This window comes from Malaclemys terrapin, chromosome 4 (assembly GCF_027887155.1).
Source record: "Malaclemys terrapin pileata isolate rMalTer1 chromosome 4, rMalTer1.hap1, whole genome shotgun sequence".
NCBI lineage: Eukaryota > Metazoa > Chordata > Testudines > Emydidae > Malaclemys > Malaclemys terrapin.
This window is the reverse complement of record NC_071508.1, coordinates 22725160-22747409: the sequence shown is the minus strand read 5'-3', so window position 1 is coordinate 22747409 and position 22250 is coordinate 22725160. Positions and strand designations below refer to the sequence as shown.

Sequence of the window (22250 nt, the reverse complement as noted above, 5' to 3'; positions counted from 1 at the left end):
ACACGGCTGCTACTCTGAAACCTTCCCCCTGCTGGAGACCAGCACCTAGGACAAGGGCCTGGGAGAGGACTTGTCTCCATGGCCAAGAAATCAGTAGTGCTTCCTTGGCCTGTTCGGGGAATAAAGAGATTTCCGACCCCACATCGGGCAGGGACGCATTACTGCCAGCCCTAGATCCTACACTTTAGGATGGGGCGTGACTCTGTTTGGCTTCCTCCCTTAAAAGAATCCAAAAGTTATGCACCTGCTCAAGTTATGCACCCCCCAGAACCCCCGACCAATCTAAACCCCCCCGTTCCCTGTCCCTTGCCTGCCCCAACCGCTCTCTACACCCCCTTGTCCTGACAGCCCCCCCCAGAACCCCCGACCAATATAACCCCCCCGTTCCCTGTCCCCTGCCTGCCCCAACCGCTCTCTACACCCCCTTGTCCTGACAGCCCCCCCAGAACCCCCGACCGATCTAACCCCCCCGTTCCCTGTCCCCTGCCTGCCCCAACCGCTCTCTACACCCCTTCTCCTGACAGCCCCCCCAGAACCCCCGACCGATCTAACCCCCCCCCGTTCCCTGTCCCCTGCCTGCCCCAACCGCTCTCTACACCCCCTTCTCCTGACAGCCCCCCAGAACCTCCGACCGATCTACCCCCCCGTTCCCTGTCCCCTGCCTGCCCCAACCGCTCTCTACACCCCCTTGTCCTGACAGCCCCCCCAGAACCCCCGACCGATCTAACCCCCCCGTTCCCTGTCCCCTGCCTGCCCCAACCGCTCTCTACACCCCTTCTCCTGACAGCCCCCCCAGAACCCCCGACCGATCTAACCCCCCCGTTCCCTGTCCCCTGCCTGCCCCAACCGCTCTCTACACCCCCTTCTCCTGACAGCCCCCCCAGAACCCCCGACCGATCTAACCCCCCTGTTCCCTGTTCCTTGCCTGCCCCAACCGCTCTCTACACCCCTTCTCCTGCCTGCCCCCCCAGAACCCCCGACCGATCTAACCCCCCCGTTCCCTGTCCCCTGCCTGCCCCAACCGCTCTCTACACCCCCTTCTCCTGACAGCCCCCCCAGAACCTCCGACCAATCTAACCCCCCTGTTCCCTGTCCCTTGCCTGCCCCAACCGCTCTCTACACCCCCTTCTCCTGACAGCCCCCCCAGAACCCCCGACCGATCTAACTCCCCCCGTTCCCTGTCCCCTGCCTGCCCCAACCGCTCTCTACACCCCTTCTCCTGACAGCCCCCCCAGAACCCCCGACCAATCTAACCCCCCCCCGTTCCCTGTCCCCTGCCTGCCCCAACCGCTCTCTACACCCCCTTCTCCTGACAGCCCCCCAGAACCCCCGACCGATCTAACCCCCCCGTTCCCTGTCCCCTGCCTGCCCCAACCGCTCTCTACACCCCCTTCTCCTGACAGCCCCCCCAGAACCCCCGACCGATCTAACCCCCCCGTTCCCTGTCCCCTGCCTGCCCCCGCACCAGGCCGAGGGGGAGCCGCGGGCTCCATGTGCAGACAAACAGATAAGGCGCTGCTGTGCGGGGGGGAGGGAGCGGGGGAGAGGGAGGGACTCTGGCTGCTAGAGGCCCCAGTGGCTGCGAGCGGCTTTCAATCAGGCACAGCCGTCCAATCAGCCGCGCCGCACTCTGCATGAGGGGAAGGGGGAAATTCCGGACATTTCTACCTTATTAGAAATCCCCCCGGACGGCCATGTAAAGCTAAGAAAGACGGACATGTCCGGGGAAACCCGGGCGGGTGGTAACCCTACTATCACAGGAGAGATGAGCTCCTTGAAGCACCCACACCACTCCGGCACTGATCCAACATAAGACGGCCTCATAACGCTTTGTTCCAGCCCAGTCAACGGCTTCCTGAGGCGTTCATGGGCACATAAGTACCAGTGCATCTGAGAGTGTTGCGCTAGACAGCTTCCCAGTAGGAGGCATCAGAGCATGACAGTGTGGAGAGGTTCATATCTGGGAACTCTACTGGCAGGAAGTGCTTGATGAGAGAGGCCAGTACATGTCGGGGTAGAGGGGTGAATAAAGCCTCAGTGTTACACGGTCTTGGCTCTCTCTCGTTTTATGCTGGAGCCCTCAGCAGTAAACAGTCTTTGGAACTGTGTTTGTACAGCGCCTAGCACAGGGGGGCCCTGCTCCCTGGGTGCGCCCCCGCCCACAGTACCAATAATAACTAATAATCATGAGCGGACGTGCGCTCACTCGCACCTGCGCTCCTTTAGCTCCCGGACCATGTCTCGTCAGCTTCGTCTCAGAATCCTTCTCAATGCAAACCCTGGGCCAGCGTGAACCCGGAGTAACTCTTCACTTCGCTGGCATCGCGCTGTGCCGGAGCCTTCTCTCCTTACATAGTATGTAGGCCAGAGCTCCTCTTCACTTGGAGGTTAATACCGGTGGCACTGAAAGCACAATCGGGCCTAGCATACCTGTCCGTGCCACACTGGGTGAACAGCACCAGTTCCCCTAAATACTGCTCCGTTGGCCCTTACAAACCCCACCCCCAGCCGTAAATACCTGACCCCAGTGGGAGCTCCCTAACCGCTCGCACGCTTTTTATTCCATCCCATCACTCCCTACCATGGTTACCCCCAGAACCAGTATTACCATAAACTTTGTATTATTCCCTCCCTGCTCTGTGCTTACTAGTGACAGACCTGGGCTGTGGAGACGAACGCCCTCAGGGTTCCGTGAGGCTTTCGAGCTGAGGGCTGGAGTCATCTCTAGGACTTCTGGTTCTTTTAATGGGGGTGTTGGTGTCCACTAGGCATAGCTACCAGGTAACTCGGGAGAGTGAAAGGCCAAAAGTGCCGATGAAGCTCTTTTGCTCTGGGTCTGTGAACCACAGTGACTCCATCTTGGGAACTCTCACCTACTTCTATGCTAACTGCTTACATGCTCTGAAGTAGGCTAAAGCAGAAATGTAATGTCAGCTTTTTAGCAGATGGCTGCAGTTTCACTCACACTAGCAGAAATAATAGAGATAAGAAGCGGGGTAGTTAGTTTGCAGGCGTCTAACTCAAGGTCGCAAAGACTGGGAAAGTTTTCTCACAAGCTTATGTAGAGCTTATTGTAACAGTTGTCTGGAAGGGAGGGGTAAGGGGGAACAGCCAGACAAAGAGATGTATGCAAACAGTTTGAAGTATAAAAGGTAAAAGTTGTTTGTATTTGTTGCACTGGATTTGAGACATGCTGGTCTCCTAGTGCCATTTCAGAGCTCTGAAATAAACTTGGCTTGCTTTCTCCCCTCAGTGTCTTTATTGGTGCCAAGCACACCGGGCGACGAACCCCCTGTTTGCCATCTCGGGGCCCAGTTCTGGGTCAGGCAACAGTTTTGGCGCCGAATGTGGGGCTCGAGGCTGAAATTTAGCCTTGTCCGGATCCCTCCTGGTGGCCGACGGATTACGACGACGACCGATGCCCAGAGCGCTCACCGGTGACTTCATCGGGGGCCTCGGCAGAGACGTGGTTTGCTCGACCCCGGAGGGCACAACGGTGCAACACACACAGACAGTGGAGAAGCAGCTGCGGGCGATGGTGGGGAACCGGTCCCGTTGATAGGGCGACGGGGACGGTGCAGAACCGGACCCTTGGATAAGGTAGGAACAGTCCAGTGGGGACTTATCTGTTGTGACCTGGAGACGCCCAGAGTCTGCCTGTTGTGACCTGGGGACGCCCAGAGTCTCCCTTGGTATGGGGCAGGGACAGAGTACAGCTGGCAGGGTACAGTGTACACCTTTAGAATGCATTCTGGTGAACTGGAAAGTGTTTGGATCTGATCAGTTGATTAAAAGTAAATTGAAAAGCTTCTGTACAGTTGATTGGCCTCAGTACCAGCTAGAGTGCCAAGAAAGGTGGCCACCGGAAGGATCACTTAATTACAACACGATCCTTCAATTGCTTTTGTTCTGTCAGAGAACAGGTAAATGGAATGAACATCTCTATGCCTATACGTTCATGGTGTTAAGAAATAGGACTGATATTTTGCTCAAATGCCATTTGACTCCGACAGGCTCGATAGTAACGGCTGCTAAACCCCAGAACCACTCCCACTGTTGTAATGCCAGAATCGGTGTCCCCTTCGGCTCCTCCACCCCCACAGGCTCCAGAGAGAACCCCCCCCCCCCCCCCCGTGGAATTGTATCCGTTGATTACGGAGAGTGTGGTAGCCTGTCCAGGAACTCAGGAACGGCCAGTTCAGATAGTGTCTGTATATTCGCATGTTGCTTTTAACCCTGTACATCTGGCTGCTTTTAAGGCAGAGGCAGGAGAATTCTCAACGAATCCAAGCAAGTTCATTTCTATCTTTGAAGGATGTCTAGCTAGCCATAAGCCTGACTGGGATGATTGCAATTAGGGTGACCAGACGTCCCGATAAAATCGGGACTGTCCTGATTTTTAGGCATTTGTCCCGTGTCCCGATATTTCACACTCCTGTGTTTTGTTTGTTTGTTTTGTTTTGTTTTGCTCTGCCAGCGGGACTCCGCTTTTTTTTTCCTTTGCTCTGCTGGCGGGGGACCCCCCCTCATGTGTCCCGATATTTTCTTCATCCCATCTGGTCACCCTAATTGCAATATACTTATGAGAACTTTGCTGTCTGAAGTGGAGCGGAATCAGGTTATAGCTAAGGCTAGGGATGAAGACTGGGAAGGCATTTAAGGTTTAAAAGGGAAAGCTATTGGACACCAGAGGTTGTACAGAGTGGAATCCTCAGAAGTGAGTGTGCTCGTCCTGGTTTGTTGCTTCAAAGCTCTGTACAGAAGTTATGCTACTGGAAAGGTGTATGATGGCAATGAGTATGTGTTAATGGTTGGAGAAAAGGTATATGAGTGAAGAGTGGAAGGTTCCTTTGGAAGTTAGAAGAAGCCGAGAAAGGGAGAAGGAAAAGCACAGAAAGAGTTAACTGAGAGGAAAATACAGCTAGCAGGTTTAATACAAGGACATTGTACGCAGCTAAGACTTTGCTGACAATCAAGAGAAAGGGGGGCCTGAATGTGCCCAAGCAACTGTGAGATCTGCAAAATACTGCAAGGCATAATGAGGACAACAGAAGAGTTAAGAAGCAGCTTTGTTGGACAGTATTGGCCCAGGGATTTAAAAATTCCCCCACTCTGTTCGGACAGGCTTTGGCCAGAGACTTGGAGGAGTGGGATAATTCAGACAGAGCCCTCCTGCTGCAATATGTAGACGACTTGTTAATTGCTGCTGTGGGTCTAATCCCTTGTCTCAGAGCTACTGTGAGTCTCCTAAACTTTATTGGACTGCGAGGATACAGGGTATCTCAAAGCAAAGCCCAATTTGCTCTTTCAGAGGTTCAATATCTGGGATTTCACATCAGGCAGGGAGAGAGACAGCTCTCAAACGAAAGGAAGGAGGCTATCTGCCAAGTTCCCATCCCCAGCAACCATAAACGGCTTAGGGTATTCCTGGGCATGGCAGGTTTTTGCAGAATATGGATTCCAGAGTTTGGACTGTGGGCTAAACCTCTGTATGAATGTGTTAAGGGAGTGGAACATGACCCCTTTCACTGGTCCCCAGAAGCGGACAGGGCATTTAAAATCTTGAAAAGGAAGCTAATGGAAGCTCCAGCCCTGGGTTTGCCCGATATATCTAAGCCGTTCCAACTGTATGTGCATGAACGAAAAGGGGTAGCTTTGGGAATGCTTACCCAGCTATTAGGTGCCTGGAAACATCCCGTGGCATACTTTTCTAAACAACTGGATCAAGTTTCAAAGGGATGGCCAGCCTGTTTGAGGGCGGTCGCAGCTACTGCTCTAGTGCTTGGGGAAGCTGAAAAGCTGACACTGGGAGGAACTGTGCAAGTGTATGTTCCCCATATGGTCCGAGCCTTGCTGGACACTAAGGGTGGTCTTTGGCTCACACAGGCTCGGGTTGCTTGGTACCAGGCGAAGCTGTTAGAGAATCCTGAAGTCACCCTGCAGATCTGTCCCTCCCTTAATCCAGCTACCCTGCTACCAGAGACAGAAAAGCAGGAACATGACTGTTTAGAAATCATAGATGTTCAGTACTCTAGCTGCCCAGATCTAAAAGATCAGCCACTCCCAAATGCTGACTTGGAACGGTATACAGATGGAAGTAGTACTGTTATGGATGGGCATAGGCGGGCTGGTTATGCTATTGTGTCTCTTCATGATACCGTGGAAGCTGAGAGTTTACCGGCAGGAACATCTGCCCAGCTTGCTGAACTAGTGGCCGTGACTCGTGCATTCGAGCTGGCAAAAGACAAACGGGTTAATATCTTTACTGACTCAAAGTATGCTTTTGGGGTATTGCATGCTCACGCTGGTTTGTGAAAGCAAAGGGGAATGCTAACAGCCCAAGGTTCTCCGGTCAAGCATGGGTCTCAAATTCTCTGGCTGTTAGAAGCGGTACAACTAGGGTGACCAGACAGCAAGTGTGAAAAATCAGGACAAGGGTGGGGGGTAATAGACGCCTATATAAGAGAAAGACCCCAAAATCAGGATTGTCCCTCTAAAATCGGGACATCTGGTCACCCTAGGTACAACTCCCCTCAGCAGTAGCAGTGGTGCATTGCAAAGCCCATCAAAGGGAAGATCAAGATGTAACCAAGGGTAATGCCAGAGCAGACAGGGAAGCTAAGCGAGCTGCTACCCTGAAATCAGCAACTGAAGAGAATGCCCAAATGCATGCCCTCATCCCATCAGTGGGTGAGCTTGCAGCCCCTCAGTACTCCCAAGAGGACAGAAACCTGGCTGACAGTCTCGGTCTCCAGGAAAAGGAGGGATGGCTTTATTCCACAGAGGGAAAAATCCTCCTGCCCAAGGGCTTGCTTCGACCAGTGTTGCAGAAACTGCATCAAACCACACACGCAGGCAGAGAGGCTCTTACCCAGCTTATGAATAAATATTTTCTAACCTCTGGACTTAAACCCCTAGCATCACAGGTACAAGCTGAATGTTTAATCTGCCAAAAGAATAACCCTCGACTAGGAGTAGCAGTGCCACCAGCCACCCTGGAACCTACCCTAGGCCCAGGATTAGTGTGGCAAATACACTTTACTGAGTTTCCCAGGACCCAAGGGTACAGGTACCTTCTCGTCTTAGTGGATCGATTCAGCGGATGGCCTGAAGCCTTCCCATGTCGCAACAACACTGCCAAGACAGTGGCTCTTAAGTTTGTCAAGGAAATCATTCCTCGCTTCGGCCTTCCTCAGTGGATGGAATCTGATAATGGAACACACTTCACATCTCAAGTGGTTCAAAAGATATCAAGTGCTCTGCAAATCCCCTGGAAGCTCCACACACCCTGGCGACCACAAGCCAGTGGAGTAGTGGAACGTACAAATCAGACACTCAAGCGACACCTCTCAAAGGTCTGTCAGGAGGCCTCTCTTAAGTGGCCTGTTGCCTTGCCCCTTGTGTTACTTCGCATTCGTGCTCTCCCTAAGGGTAGGATAGGGCTTAGTCCCTTCGAGATTATGTTTGGAAGAGCATGGCCTATGAATTGTACCCCAGTTCTGGCAGGGGAATGGGAAGTGGAGTGTGGTTTCTTGTCTCAGTACATGTGCTCTCTGTCTGCTGTTCTTTCTTCTCTTCACAGGTACACCAAAGATTCACAGCCTCTTCTGCTGGATACTCCGGTCCACTCCCTGCAGCCTGGTGACTCCGTTCTCGTGCGGACCTGGAAGGACGAGCCTCTCCAAGAGAAGTGGGAAGGGACCCCACACCGTCCTGCTTATCACCCATACAGCGGCAAAGGTCGAAGGACACAAGAACTGGATTCATCACTCTCGACTGAAAGCAGTACCCACTCCTAAACAGTGGACTGTCCACCCTACGGAGAAGACTGCTAACAACGATTTGGGACTTAAGCTGTTATTCAAAAGACAGTAAGGGTCACTGGGAATGCGTTGTGATCTTTCTGAACAGTCACAGCATACTCCGCGCGAGAACCCTGAGCATTGGTTTTATTTTCTCACAGTAGGCCGACCTCACCTATGGTCCTGGTCCTTTTAGTTTTTGGTCTTGTTATTTTTTGACTTGTTTAGTGTCAACAATTCTTCTTATCTTCTGGGCATTTGGGTTGTTGTAATTGTCTGTGCCCTTATTGGAGAAGAGTGTTGTACCTATGTCCCAGAGTTTTCACAGGACATTAACAAGCACATCTTGTCAGCTGAACGGGCCTTTAACCAGTGGAAGGCCCAGGAAAGAGAACCCACTATTTTGGATTCCCTTTGGGGTTGGATACCTGGTTTAGGAGAACTAGGGGATATAGGGGGAAGCATTGTTCGCATCTTGCTCACAGGTGTTGTGATATGTTTTGTTCTTGTTGTTTTGCTCATTTGCTGTAAAGTGCTCATACGTAAGATTTGTACCTCCCATACCCCAGAAGTTCCCTTATACCCTCTCATTGATAATCCTGATTGCATGGAGCTTAATCGCATTCTGTCTTTAGAGTATGAGAAAACTCTGACAAAGGTTTGTTGAGTGTTCTCAAAGGAGGGATTGTTGGGGTCCACTAGGCATAGCTACCAGGTAACTCAGGAGAGTGAAAGGCCAAAAGTGCCGATGAAGCTCTTTTGCTCTGGGTCTATGAACCACAGTGACTCCATCTTGGGAACTCTCACCTACTTCTATGCTAACTGCTTACATGCTCTGAAGTAGGTTGAAGCAGAAATGTAATGTCAGCTTTTTAGCAGATGGCTGCAGTTTCACTCACACTAGCAGAAATAATAGAGATAAGAAGCGGGGTAGTTAGTTTGCAGGCGTCTAACTCAAGGTCGCAAAGACTGGGAAAGTTTTCTCACAAGCTTATGTAGAGCTTATTGTAACAGTTGTCTGGAAGGGAGGGGTAAGGGGGAACAGCCAGACAAAGAGATGTATGCAAACAGTTTGAAGTAAAAAAGGTAAAAGTTGTTTGTATTTTTTGCACTGGATTTGAGACATGCTGGTCTCCTAGTGCCATTTCAGAGCTCTGAAATAAACTTGGCTTGCTTTCTCCCCTCAGTGTCTTTATTGGTGCCAAGCACACCGGGCGACAATCCCCCTGTTTGCCATCTCGGGGCCCAGTTCTGGGTCAGGCAACAGGGGCTTCCTCCCGTCCCTCTTGCTCTGCTTCGGCCCGTGGCCAGCTTCCTCCCATCCTACTCTGTCAATGAGACTCAGCTGTGGAGGGCCTGATGGGGGATTTAGTCTCAATAGGGCCTTGCCTTCTCCGCTGAGGCGGCTGACCATGCGGCCTGAGTCGCTGCTGGTTGTGATGCTTGTGTGAGGTGAATACCTGGCTGCTGGGAGTTGGGCTGAGTCCCGCCAAACTCATGTCACACAGGAATGGGGAGCTGGCCTCAGGCAGCTGGATCCTGGCTCCCTTTGCTGATTGGTGCCTTTCCTGAGCTTGCTGACTATTTATTGAGTGAATACTCATTCCCCTCAGGCAGCAGGTGGCATTTCATCCCCTCCCTCAGTCTGTGTATGGCCCTATATTTATCCTGCTTGGCTCATGCCTTCCTCTATGTGCGTCATTGGCACATGCTAGCGGGACTCCATAGCTATCATTTTAGAGTGCCATTCGCCCGAGGCCTTGGCACTACTTAAGTCCTCAAAATAGGCCTTAAGGGTAGGACTTTCCGACACGTTTGCACACTGGGGACTGGGCACTGCTGAAATCTGACCCTTACTTGGGTGCCTGAATGAGCTTATTGGAAAACCATGTCCCAGTTGCAGGTGCTGAGTCCTTGACTATCTGTCTCTGCGTTCATTTGCCGATCTAGCCCTATGTGGGCCCTCTGCCCTGGGGTGCATTTCACCTTTCATGGGAAAACCAGGATTTGGGCAGAATAAAACCTTGAAGTCAAACTTTTCCTCTCCCGCCCCACTGCGAGATGGCAAGTAAGGGGTTAAAACCTGGGCACCACCTTCCTTTGGGGAGCAGTAATTGGGATGCTGGCTTAGCCCATCAGGGAGGAGGGGAGTGTCTTGTAACTAGGGCTGATTTCATCTGAGTCATTCCCAAACAATTTCCCCAAGGAACAAAACCTGTGGGGCCAATCTGTGAAGAAGCCAGAGGTAAAATTCCCAGGGAGAGGGAATTTTCTCTATCTCCTTATCCTGAGGCCTGGATGGAACGGATGGATTGCGAAGGACCCAATCCAGTGACCGCTGACATGGAAAGGAATCTTTCCACAGACTTCAGTGGGAGTTGGGGCAGACCCTGAGCACTTAGACCAGATTTTCAAGCATGTCCACAGATTCAGGGTGGCTCAGTTCCCCGGGCCACAGTAAGTAGGCCTGATTTGCAGAGATGCTGAGCATTCACAGCCCCCACTGGCTTCTGCTGCACTTATAGGCGCTTCATGCTTCTGAAAATCAGGCACCAAGGTGTCCCATAACTGGAGGTGCCCCAAATCGTTCGCCGCTTTAGAAAACATTGACCTTTGGACTCGCTGTGCCAGAGTTTCCCCCTCTGCAAACCAGGACTAGTGATATTGATCTGACCTCCTGCTGATTGTGAAGTTGTGAGGTTTAGTGCATTCATGGTTTGCAAAGGGCTATGAGCGCCTCTGCTACCCGAGCAAAGCTGTGTTGTCTCTCGGTGACATGATTTGTGTTACGGTGCATTGGGAGTTTGCTAACCAGATGGAAGAGAAAGCTGAGCTCCAGCTGCAAAAGCTGGTTGCAGATTTTGATCAACCTAATCTTTGGAGGGGGGGATGCGTTTTGATCTTAAGTCCTTTCCAGCCCATTATAAAGAGAGGGGCCATTTATGAAAGTGAGATGCCGACTGCCAGATGTTGGGGTTTTGGAGGCGGGGGGCAGTGACTCAGGCTGACCTCTATGTAAGACATCACGATGATGATTGCTGCTAGTGCCTGTGAGCCCCATCACGAATCAGGACCTGTCCCATTAGGAACGAGGCACGTTAGAATTAAGGCAAGCATTTGTTACAATGCGGGTGATTAATCATTGGTACAAACGGCCAAGGGACGGGGTGGGTTTTCCATCTCTTGATGTTGTCCAATCAGGCCTGGGTGCCTTCTGGAAGACATGCTTTAGCCAAACACAAGTTAATGGACTCCGTACAAGAGTAACTGCAATTCTCTGGGCAGTGATTCCCAACTAGGGATCTGCAGCTCCCTGGGTAGCCGTGAGCAGGTTTCAAGGGGATCTGCCCCAGGCGGCGGGACTCGGGGGAGGGAGCGCTACCTCCGCCCTTTTACTCACCTCAGCGGGCCACCCAGCCTGTGGGTCAGTACCAGCAACGCGTTTCACACCAAATAAGTAAACAAAAATAATATTCTGTTTTTTTATTTTTGTACCTCTGTGGCACAGGTGGGCCGAGGAGTTTTTATAGCATGTTGTGGGGGCCTCAGAAAGAAAAAAGTTGTGAACTCATGATATAGAGGAGGTCAAACTAGGTCAGAGATTCTCAAACTGGGGGTCGGGACCCCTCAGGAGATCGCGAGGTTATTACATGGAGGGTCGCGAGCTGTCAGCCTCCATCCCAAACCCTGCTTCGCCTCCAGCATTTAGAATGGTGTTAAATATATATAAAAAGTGTTTTTAATTTATAAGGGGGGTCACACTCAGAGACTTGCTATCTGAAAGGGGTCACCGGTACAAAAGTTTGAGAACCACTGGACTGGGTAATCTAATGGTCCCCTCTGACTTTAAAGGCTATGGAAGTATGAAACTCTGAACCTTTCTGTTTTAATAGGACTCAAGAGACAGCACCCGTGCCCCGCACTTTGCCCCTGCCTTGGTGGGGCTGATCTCGCTGCAGCTGGGAGCTACAAAATTAACTTTCAACTTTCACTTGGCTTTAAGTTCCTTCCCCTGCTTGGCTGGGCACAGGAGGGAGAACTGATTCTTGTCCCTTCACTTTCAGTCTTGTTCAGAATCGAAAGTTGGCCTTTGTCTTTGGCCCACTTCCAGCTGGGAGGCTCCTGCTGGCACCTAGGGGGTGGCTGGTTCAGGAGAAAAGAGAAGCTCTGTAAGGTGTATAACGCAGGGTGGTGTAGGTGGCCTGGCTTCTTATCAGCTGTAGAATTGTACTGCCCTCTGGTGTTAGCATGTCCCGTTTAGGCACCGAAACTAAGAGCCAGATTTTCATGTGCTCAGTGCTTGGCTCTTCTGAAAATCTGACCCCAGTCGTGTCTGCTGAGCCCTAGAAAATCTGGTCCTAGGAATCTCTGTCTAACTTTAAAAAAGACACTTCCTGGCCTCACTTGAATGTTAACGAGAAAGACTGGGGGCCGTTCTCCTTCACCTTACACCTTGTGTAAATCATTCAGACTCACGCACAGTGGGCAAACGATGCAAGCAAAGCAGCCTGCCAGCAGTTTACACTGACTTTCTGCTCACTTAGCCCTGGTGTAAGTGACCACGCATGGTGCAGGGAAATGGAGAATCAGACCCATTCTCTTCTTGAATTTTTACACAAATATTAGTATTTTGCCCACCTAGAACACCTTCCTTCTCAGGTCCTCACAGCACTTTTGAGAGTATTGAAGGAATCTTCTCGACTCCTCTGGGCACAGGTCTGCACTATTATCCCCACTTTACAGATGGGGAAACTGAGGCACAAGGCGGGGAAGTGACTTGCCCACAGTCAGACGGACAAGTTGACACTTGAGTTTTAACCTTGAATAAATTGATTGCTAATTATCTCACAGTAATTAATATATGTCTGCACAGGCTAGTTTGAATGCTCCTCAAATACATGTTGCAGAATTGCAAATATTTGTTTACTGCAGAGTTTGTTATCAGCCTGTAACAAAAGTTTAGGGCAGTGATACTCAGACCTCAGTAGTTCAGGAGCCAAATTAGCAATCAACATTACCCAAAAGAGCCACAGTTGTGTGAATGATGCGGAAATATATATATTATTCTCACAGCTAATAACTTAGTGCATGTCAATAACTCAATAGGTTAATAACATAGTAAAAGCATCCTGACTCGTTAATAACTTAGATTGACTAATAATTCAATCACACAGTGTTTTAACATCATGTGCTGCAAAGAGCCGCGGGAGACCCATTAAAGAATCACCTGCGGCTTGCAAGCCTTAGTCTGAGTCTCACTGGTTTAGGGAGGGTCCAGACTGGCCTTCGCAAAGGTCTTAGCTGCCTTGATTGACTCAAAGGAACAAACTCGAGGCCAGTGCACAGATGAAGGTTATGACAGAGAGCCCCGGAGGCCCAGCAGCCAGCTCTTTGCTTTAGTAGCCAAACCACCCCTTCTCATTTACTTACAAAACGAGGTAGGAGAAATAAACCTGGGTCCAAATTTTCAAAAGTGGCCACCTTGGGAGACTTAGGACCCGATTTTCAGCGGCTCTGAGCTCCCACAAGGGGATCATGTAATTAAACATCGTATAACAGGGTCCATTTTCAAAGGAGCTCAGCTTCCATTTAGACACCCAAAAGCAGAGGCCATGGTTCTCAATGGGAGCTGCCAGGCACTGAGCATGTCTGCAAACCTGGCCCCCTCCTTAGATGTCTACAGGGGAGCTGAGCTCTCAGGAAACTTTGGCACCAATTGTGAGCGCTGGGGGCTTGAAAAGCTGGCAAATAATGCAGCCAGGCCAGGGACAGCGTTAAGGGTGCCTAGGAAACGTTCACTTTGGCATGCCCCGGCGTTGGGTTCCTGGCTTTGCAGCATTTGTGTTCTCTTCGTGAACACAGAGATTGTAATGCAATGTTTACGGTGTTGGGTTTTGTTGTTGTTATTCTGAGAGAGAGAGGAAAAGAAAATTGATACAGAAGAGAAATTCCATAATGTGGAACTACTTGCTGGACAATGGTAAAGTGTAGTGTCCTGGACAAAGGTCCTGATCCAAAGTCATCAGAGAAGAAAGATGGTCCAGTCTAGGAACTGGCCTCTCTGCTCAAGTACCTGTTAGCTGGCATGGCTGGCAATTGTTGCATCCGCGCTGGAGGCAGCCAGAGCCACGTAGGAACTGCCAGGCTAAAGTCAGCACCCCAGCAAGTTCCCTGGGGCTGGCAAACTTTTGCTGCAGGGTCCCATGCACAGCCTCTAACTTCACCCCTCCCGTAGAGCAGAAAGCCTTCTTCCCTTCCCTCAACAGCAGATTCAGCACAAGTGGAGTAAACCTCCTGGCTGATCCGCTCCTTGGAGAAGCAGCCATAAAGCCCAAACCCACCTAAAAACTAAACCCCCGCAGCTCTATCGTCGGTACTCGCACCCCCGCTCTGCAGGACAGGGGAGGAGAGATCAACATGTCACTTATATCACACATTCACATTCAGAACATTTTTCCCCCTTTGGGAAAAAAAAGGGGGGGGGAGTGCATGGAGCATGGGGTGTTGGGGGAGGTTTGGCTCTGCTTGTTTTTTAACCTTGGCAATAGCAGCAATGGAAAGTTCCTTCCTGCTTTTGGTGGATAACTCTTCGTAGATTTCAACTGTGTAATGTGAAGTGTCTTGGAAAGGTGTGGGATCTTTAACAAAGATGTCCCAAGTGTTTCTCCCACATTTGAGTTCCATAGATTCTACAAGGCCAACAGCCCTCCAATCTCCAAGAGAGTTTCTGGGTTTAAAAAAACCCTGAATATCTAATGTAAAACAAAAACAAGTAGGGGGAAAACCTTCACTGAGACACAGACACATCCATCCCAGGTGTTCCAGGGACTCAGATGAAAAACCAGGACATATGATCTATGTCTACACTGTAATATAAACCCAGGGTTAGTAGAACTTGAGTTAGCAGATGCTGGGTTTGTTAACCTAGGGCTGGAGCATCTACATTCATTGCTAATCCCAGTTTAGGAAGTGTTGAACTCTAGGTCCCAACCTGGGGCTCCAGCATCTATACTGCATTATGCGGGCCTGACTCCAACCACCCATATCCCAGACTTCCTAGTGCCATCCCAAAATGTGGCCACTCCAGTGTCAGATTAATAATTTTGCCGCCTCTAGGCCGGGAAATAATTGCCGCCCTGGCCCTGCCCCGACTCCGCCCTTTCCCCGCCCCCATTCCAACCCCCTCCCCAAAGTCCCCGCCCCAACTCTGCCCCCTCCCTTCCCCTATTGGATCCTTTCCTCAAATCCCCGGCCCCACCTCTTCCCCCAGCACGCAGCGTTCCCCCTCCTCCCCCCTCCCTCCCTGCCCCGCAAAACAGCTGTTTCGCGGTGCAAGCGGTGGAAGGGGAGAGAAACAGGATGCGGCAGCGCGCTTGCAGAGGAGGCGGAGGTGGGCTGGAGCAGGGGGGCGGGGCGCGGAAGGGAGCTTCCGCCCCTGCAAATTTGCCGCCCTAGGCCTAGGCCTTGTTGGCGTAGGCAATAATACGGCGCTGGGCCACTCTAGCCCTTTGTTCATGATACATTGTGGGAAAATTTGACTATTCACCAAACTTGACTGTTCAGAGGATACAGAAAGTAATCCCCTGGGATTGTGGGATATTTTTGGTGGACTCACAGTCCAGTGGGACTGTATCCACACTGAAAAGCAATAGGGCTTGAACCCCTGTGTTCTGACTTGACGCAGCTCAGACCCTGCACATCTGGAGGGCCCTGGGACCCTGGGTTTGAGCCCTGGGTCTGTGCGATTTCTGTGTAGATGAAAGGGGGGTTAGGCTTGAGCCTGAGTTCAAAACCTGGGTTGACATTGCAGAGTAGACATGCTTATGGTCACTTTAGGTATGTTAGGAGTATGGAGGGTGTCTTCAGATCTGGGGTTTAAGCTCAGGCCCATCTGACTGCCTGCAAAGTTGCATTTAAGATCATTTTAGTTAACATGCTCCAGCATATTCTTATTTTCTAGCGAACACCAGCCTGAAGGAAAAGAGGCTTCTTTGCACTGGTTCTCTTCTCACGTGCTCCTGTGTAAATCAGGATGCAATTCCATTGATGGCAAAGCAATTGCATTGATGTGAAACCAGTATAAGAGAAGGAACATGCAATTGAGTTGGGAATAAATATGCTGCCTGGAGCAGGTTTCTACTTAAAGAGAATCTGTGGAACTTTCCCCCCTAAAATAGCACAAGCGACAATGGATGGCATTAGGTAAACTGGGGGGATTCCCAAAGTGGTGTCATGGTGAGCAATTGCTGTACTACAAGTGAAAAAGATGGGGTGAAAGCTGAATATGTTTGACAAGGGCCAGCCCACGAATGAACGTTAGGGACTTCCCAAACAAGCAATGATTCAGAATTCTCTGCTCATTATGCACAAAAGCATTTTGGACTAAACACAGTTTTCTGTTCAGTATGACTACTGGTAACACCTGTCTGTGTTCCTACGTATCTGTTTTATACTGCCGCCCTTCACCGTAAAATCTGAGCGCCTTCCACATAAAATTAAGAGCGTTAGCGCAGTCCCTAGTGAATTATATGGACAATCTGGCACTTCACCCTTTTCAGCATCAAAACTCTGCTTGGGGGAGAGTGGTTGTTTTTGGAGGGTTTTCTTTTAGATTTTATTAGTTGACATTGTTTGTTTGTTATTGGTTTGGGATGTCTGCTTTGAGTGTCATTCCTATGGAAGAAATTCTGTGTGCTCCGACGCTTGTTGTTTTCTAAAATTGAAATTAGGTTTTATTTGATGCTGGATCTACGTGCCACAGGTGCCGATGGCTTAGCTTGCTTAGTTTCCTGTTTGTCCTGTGTTGGTCATTTTGTTGTAGTAAACCTTCATGAATTGTTATTAAATGTATAGGAAATAATCACAACAAATGCTCTTGAAATAGACTCATTTTTACACTTTTATTCTTCAAATAATCCAAGAGCTTCCAGGGACCTAAACAGCCTCTGGACTCCAGCTGAGAGTCCTGCTGGACTCCTGCCCCTCCCCATTGCAATCTGAAAGGGCATCGCTGCTTTCTGTGAGTTGCTTTTTTACCATCCTATAGAATTCTATAGCAGGGTTATAATTATTTATTGTATTTGATAGGATGGTTCAAAAACACAATGGAAAAGTTACCAATTTCTATTACATTCTATAACATTTTCGCAAGGAGAGAGAAATGTCTGTTTATCTAATTACCACGCCTACCCATCTATTGGACCTATTTTTTGATTTGCCTATCTATGTACTGTGCTCATCACTGGGATAACTGAGTGCCTTACAAGTTTTAAAATTTGTATTACCATTTTCCTTGTGTAATCCCATTTGCATGAGTAAAATAAGATTTTATTTTTTTTAAAGTTGGGCAAATCAAGGTGGATTTCCACCATGATTCCAAGAGGCACATGTTCAACCTGGGAGTTGTGTTTTTGGTGCAATCCAGGATTTGGCCCCAAACCACTCAGGTACTAGAACTGTTTGAAAAATCTAAGACTTTTTTATGCTAATAGAGAAAGTGCTCCTCCTCCCCCTCCCCCCTCCCCGTTGAAAGTATCAGAAATCTTTCCTGTCCAATTTAACTTAAAATAAATAAAAACAAACTCTGTCATTGGGCTGAGACCAGAGGTGGGAAGTTTCAGGTCTCCCCAATGCAAAATTACAAGCAACTGAAAAGTGATATGGAAACACTGGTTGGACTTGAATTATAAGGGGCCAGGCAGCAGGTGCCCCCCAGCTTTGTCACCCACTCCCTCCCAGTGCAAATACTTTAATCCTACATCACCCCCTCCTTCCCAGTGCAGATGGCTTAACCCTCTCCATCTGTCCTCCCCCAGTGAAGATGGTTTAACCCACTCTTTAGTTTAATCCTACTTCACGCTGCCTCCCTGGTGACCATGGTTTAACCTTCTCCTGCCCAGTGCAGATGGTGTAACTCCCTCCAAGCGCACATAGTTTAACCCACTCTACCCCTCCTGCCCAAGACAGAAGATTTACCCTATTCTCCCACTCCTCTCGCAAGCAGAGTGCTTTCTCCGTTTTCCCAACCAGTGGAGATGATTTAACCTAACCCTCCCCCCTCGTCAGTGGAGATGGTTCACTCCACTCCATCCCTCCAGTGGAAATGGTTTATTCCTCCCTGCACGCAGATGGTCTCTCCCGCCTCTCGTGGCCCCGCCCCTCTGCCAGGCCCCGGACTCCCTCGCTTCATGACGCGGTAGGATCCCGGCTCAGGATTGGCCGAGCCGGAGGCCGTGGAGCCAGGAAGCCAATGGCCGGGATTTACCCTCCCGGATCCAAAATGGCGGCGCCGGAGCCTGGCCGCGGGGCCTCCGGAGGGAGGAGGTGAAGCGGCCTCGGCCCGCGGCTCCGGGACCTGCCGCCCCTGCTCGTCCCCCCGGAGCCGGCCGGGGCCCGGCCCCAGCCTCAGCCATGGCCGCTGAGAGCAGCAAGCAGTTCTGGAAGCGGAGCGCTAAGCTGCCGGGGAGGTGAGTGCGGCTGGGGGCACCTGGACCCCGGGCTCGGTCCCGGCTAATCGGTGACACCCCCGGGCTCGGTGACACCCCCCCCCCCCCGGGCTCGGTCCCGGCTAATCGGTGACACCCCCGGGCTCGGTCCCAGCATTAGTTAATCGGTGACACCCTCAGAGGAGTGGGCTACACACATTCCTTCCCCCTGTCCTTTGATCGATTATTGATACCGACTAAGTGATAACCTCCCAGCCCGGGCAGGGGGCACTCTCCTTTTCCATCCATTCCTTGGGAGAGGGGGGGCAGGCTGGTTATTAGTGCTTTGTGGGTGCCAACCCTTCCCTCCCCCAGCTCATACATGTGTGGAGTTGGGCAATTTGCCCAGGGAGGGAGAAGGAAGATGACCTCTCTTATATTTCTTCTGCTTGATCCTGACTAATTGATTAACTGATGTTCATCTCCAGCCTGGGCCTAAGAGGAGAGGATCTGCCTGGGAATGGGATTCACTTCCCACATCGATTTGTGGGTACCTGTAATCTGTATCTCTGCCTCCGTGCAACTCCCCCAAGGGAATGGGAGCCAGTGACAGAAGGGGGAGTGTAGGAGCCGGTTAACTAAACTCCTGTCCACCTGCTTTCCCTCCCACTAAGTCTCCATTCAGTGGGGGAAGCCAAGCATGAGGAGGAACAATTTGGGCTGGATATTGCAGGGTGAGGAATCAGCGAGTCCTTTCTCCTTCACGCCGCATCCGGGAGTGGGACAGGTAGGAGGCAACGTGGAGAGGGGCTTGCTGGGCATCCAAAGGGCAACTTCAGAGCTGGGGGACATACGGTGCCCCCTTGCAAATATTGAAGCAGAAGCCCTTCATCCCCCCAAGGTCATACACTGCCCTGGAGGCTTCTCCTTGAACAGCAAGATCTCCCCTCGCCCCCCAAGCAAACAGCAGAATGGGTGTCCTTGCATACCACATGAGACTGTATCATTGCACTCCCCTTAAACTCTGCTTCCATTGAGGGTTCGTCCTCAGGAAGTGTCAATAACAATCTGTGGGGGCACTTTCTCCACCTCATTTCCTCTGGCTGGGGAGCAGCAAGGTGCTGCTTCCTTTAGAGCAAGGGATGCTTACTTGGAGGGAGAAATGCACAAACCCCTGCATTAAAATAGATTTATGAGAGCTGGGGGCAGGAAACCTGCCATGGAGAGTGGCTCCTCCCATGTGGTTTTGAGAGGAAGGTTCCCATAGAAAAACAAAGTAAATCCCCAGGAGAAAGGGAAAAGGTTGGGGAGTTTCACCCACCTCCCTGTGAGGAGTATTACAAGGTTAGGTTAAAGTCTGAGTAGTTCATATGGGCTTCACGGTTTCCACACCCCCATTAATCTCATCTTGACCCTGCAATCCCCTCCTGGTGTGCAAATGCACAGCCTTTGAAATGCTTAGCTGGCTTTAAATCTTGCTTGGCCAGTTAATTCTCTTTCTTTCTAATGCGCTCTCACTTTCACTCGCTGTCCCTGCTCAAACTCAGGTTGTTGGGACAATTCAAATCGGGGGCGGGGGGGGCGCGTGAAGCTGCAGACATAACCCACAATTCTTCCTTTTCTTCTGGAAAATAAATTCCACAATGTGTAAGCACGTGTCTTTAAGTGTAATCTTACTATCTGGTACATTCTTTATCAGGAATCCACATCCTGCCTGTGTAGAGGGGTGGTCTCTAAGATAACAAGTCTCTTCCATCTCTAACTGCTTTGAGCTCAACTTTTGAGAGCTTAACCAGGCAAACCGGTTTGGGGAAAGAACTACAGCCAACCAGCCCAGACAAGAAACTCAAACTTCATAGGGCATTGGATAAACTATTCCTCTCTCCCAACAGACCAGCTTGCTAATATTCTGTCAAATCCATCAGTGTAACCTGGGAATTTCTCTTTTCTTAAATCCTTGCTCTGAATCACCCGCATTTTGACGCTGTCACTCTTGGCAGGTCAGTGGATAGTAGAGGAGGGAAGCAGGAGATGCTAGGCTTAAGGCCTCAGGAGATTAAGGTTATTTAAGAGTTGCTTAACCAAACCTTCTGTGGTCTTTTCCTGTGTGTTTGCTGGCTCCTTCCCTTTATGCCGATCACCCTGGAAGGGACTGGAGATGGTTTGGATAAGCACTCGTGCTTTCTTCATCCATCAAATCTCTCAAATGTGCTTTTCATCTGTAGATCTTAAAGCGCTTTGTGAGTGGTATCATTCCCGTTTTAGAAATTGGGGTGTGGGGGGGGGGAGGAGGGTTGAGGCATAAGAAAGATGAAGTGACTTGCCCATCGTCACCCAGCTGGCAACATCCCAGACTGAGTCTACCAAGCCACATGGCCTCTCAGATTAGACAGGCTGGTTCAACGGCATGTCAGTATTAAAAGGTCACAGCTATCAAGATAACTAAAAATCAAAAACAGATGTGAAGAAAATGTATGGGTTTTTTTTCTTGCTAATAACCATAAATGATTACAATGGGAATAATGAACCTAGTTGATTTCTTGGATTTTGTTCAGTGAAACAAGATTGGTCAGTTTCACTTGTTCTCCTGCACAAGGCTTGGTGTTCAGGTTTCCTGTGCTACAGAGAGAGGTTGTCTAGGGCCCTGGGAAGTTTGGGCCCCGTGCTTAGGGTTTAAATAATAAAGTGTGCTGTGAAGCCTAATGAGAATAAAAATCTTAAATATTTTGAGTGTCACTGACAGGCTTCTTGGTTTTTACTTTCTGCTGTGGCAGTGGCAACCCAAACAACCTTATTCTCTATTTATAGACAGTAGACCCTGGAGACCTGCTGAGGTCGGGTCCCCATTGTGTTAGGCACTGTACATGAATGTGGTGAGAGAGGCTCCACCCCAAGTAGCTTTCAACTTAAATAGACAAAGGTGGGAGAGGGAAAAGAGGCACAGAGAGATGAAGTGACCTGAGCTGCTTTGTAACCTTGGATGGTGGCAGAGATGGGAACAAAGCATAGGTCTCCTGACCCAGTGCCCTATTCATTGCACCTCTCTGTTGACTCAGAGCCTTTCATTAGTGGAGCAGAGAACAAGGAAGTGGAACTAACTAGATACAAAAAGTGAAATTGATTACACTAGTTTCACTAGCAAAACTGTTGCATTGAAAAAGTAAATGGCATCAAAAGGAAATTAAATCTGAACATTCCATGAAAACATTTGAGATCCTCCAATGAAGGGGACTTCATAATGGCCAAATCCTCCTCCCTTTTGAAGCCAATGGGAACAGGATCAGACACTAAGGACTGCGTAGTATTACTTTTCAGTAGTCCCATGTTGGTTGCTAGGCTGTTCCGAGTCTTGTTCTGGATATTTTTATATCTCTGGTTGGCTCAGGCAGATTATTGATGTGAATGGTTCTTGAGGCTGATTTTTACATAGATTTTTTTTTCCCCTATCCACCTCTACAAAAACTCCAACCACTATAAAGTTAGAGCTAACTGTAGTCATTTTCACCAGTTCTATAAGTAGCCCAGTTAGGGGAAGTCCGCAGTGTCCTCAGCTGGTCCTTATCGGTGTTATGGCCTGGTTTATTGGCTGGGGATGGCCATCTAAGGAAACAAGGTTTTTTTTGTTTTTTGTTTTGTTTGTTTTTTAAAGTGGAAGCTCATGAAATCGCCAACATACCCTAGAAATCCCATTGTAGCTTTCTCCTTGGGAGTGTTTGTGTTTCTTCCTCACTCTGCTGGTTTACCTCATCCTATACTACAGGGACAAAAGGTTCAGCCAGTGAAACGAACAGCAGAACAAACCAAAGGAAATGCTGCTTTTGTGTCATCCTGTGGAACTCGCTGCTGCAGGAAACCAACGTCAGATACTGTAGCTAGCGTCCCAAAGGGGACTGGGAAATACTTGACCAATGACATTTTTAGCTGTTCATATGAAAATAACCCAGGCTTGTGGGCTATGTTTTCAGAAGTGACTAGTGATCTGGGTTCTCTCTGGTTTTGGGTGTCTGCCTCAAGAGAGCTTAAA

At 49.9% G+C, this 22250-nt stretch overlaps 1 protein-coding gene across 1 annotated transcript in view; it reads left to right on the top strand.

Moving 5' to 3' along the window:
- Window positions 1-18036: 18036 nt before the first annotated feature.
- The window catches only part of TBC1D22B (TBC1 domain family member 22B), a 39306-nt gene continuing 35092 nt past the window's right edge, over window positions 18037-22250 (top strand). Inside the window, exon 1 of the mRNA XM_054025808.1 lies at window positions 18037-18268. Coding sequence (XP_053881783.1) covers window positions 18213-18268 — 56 coding nt within the window. The 5' untranslated portion in view covers window positions 18037-18212. The remainder of the gene's footprint in view (window positions 18269-22250) is intronic.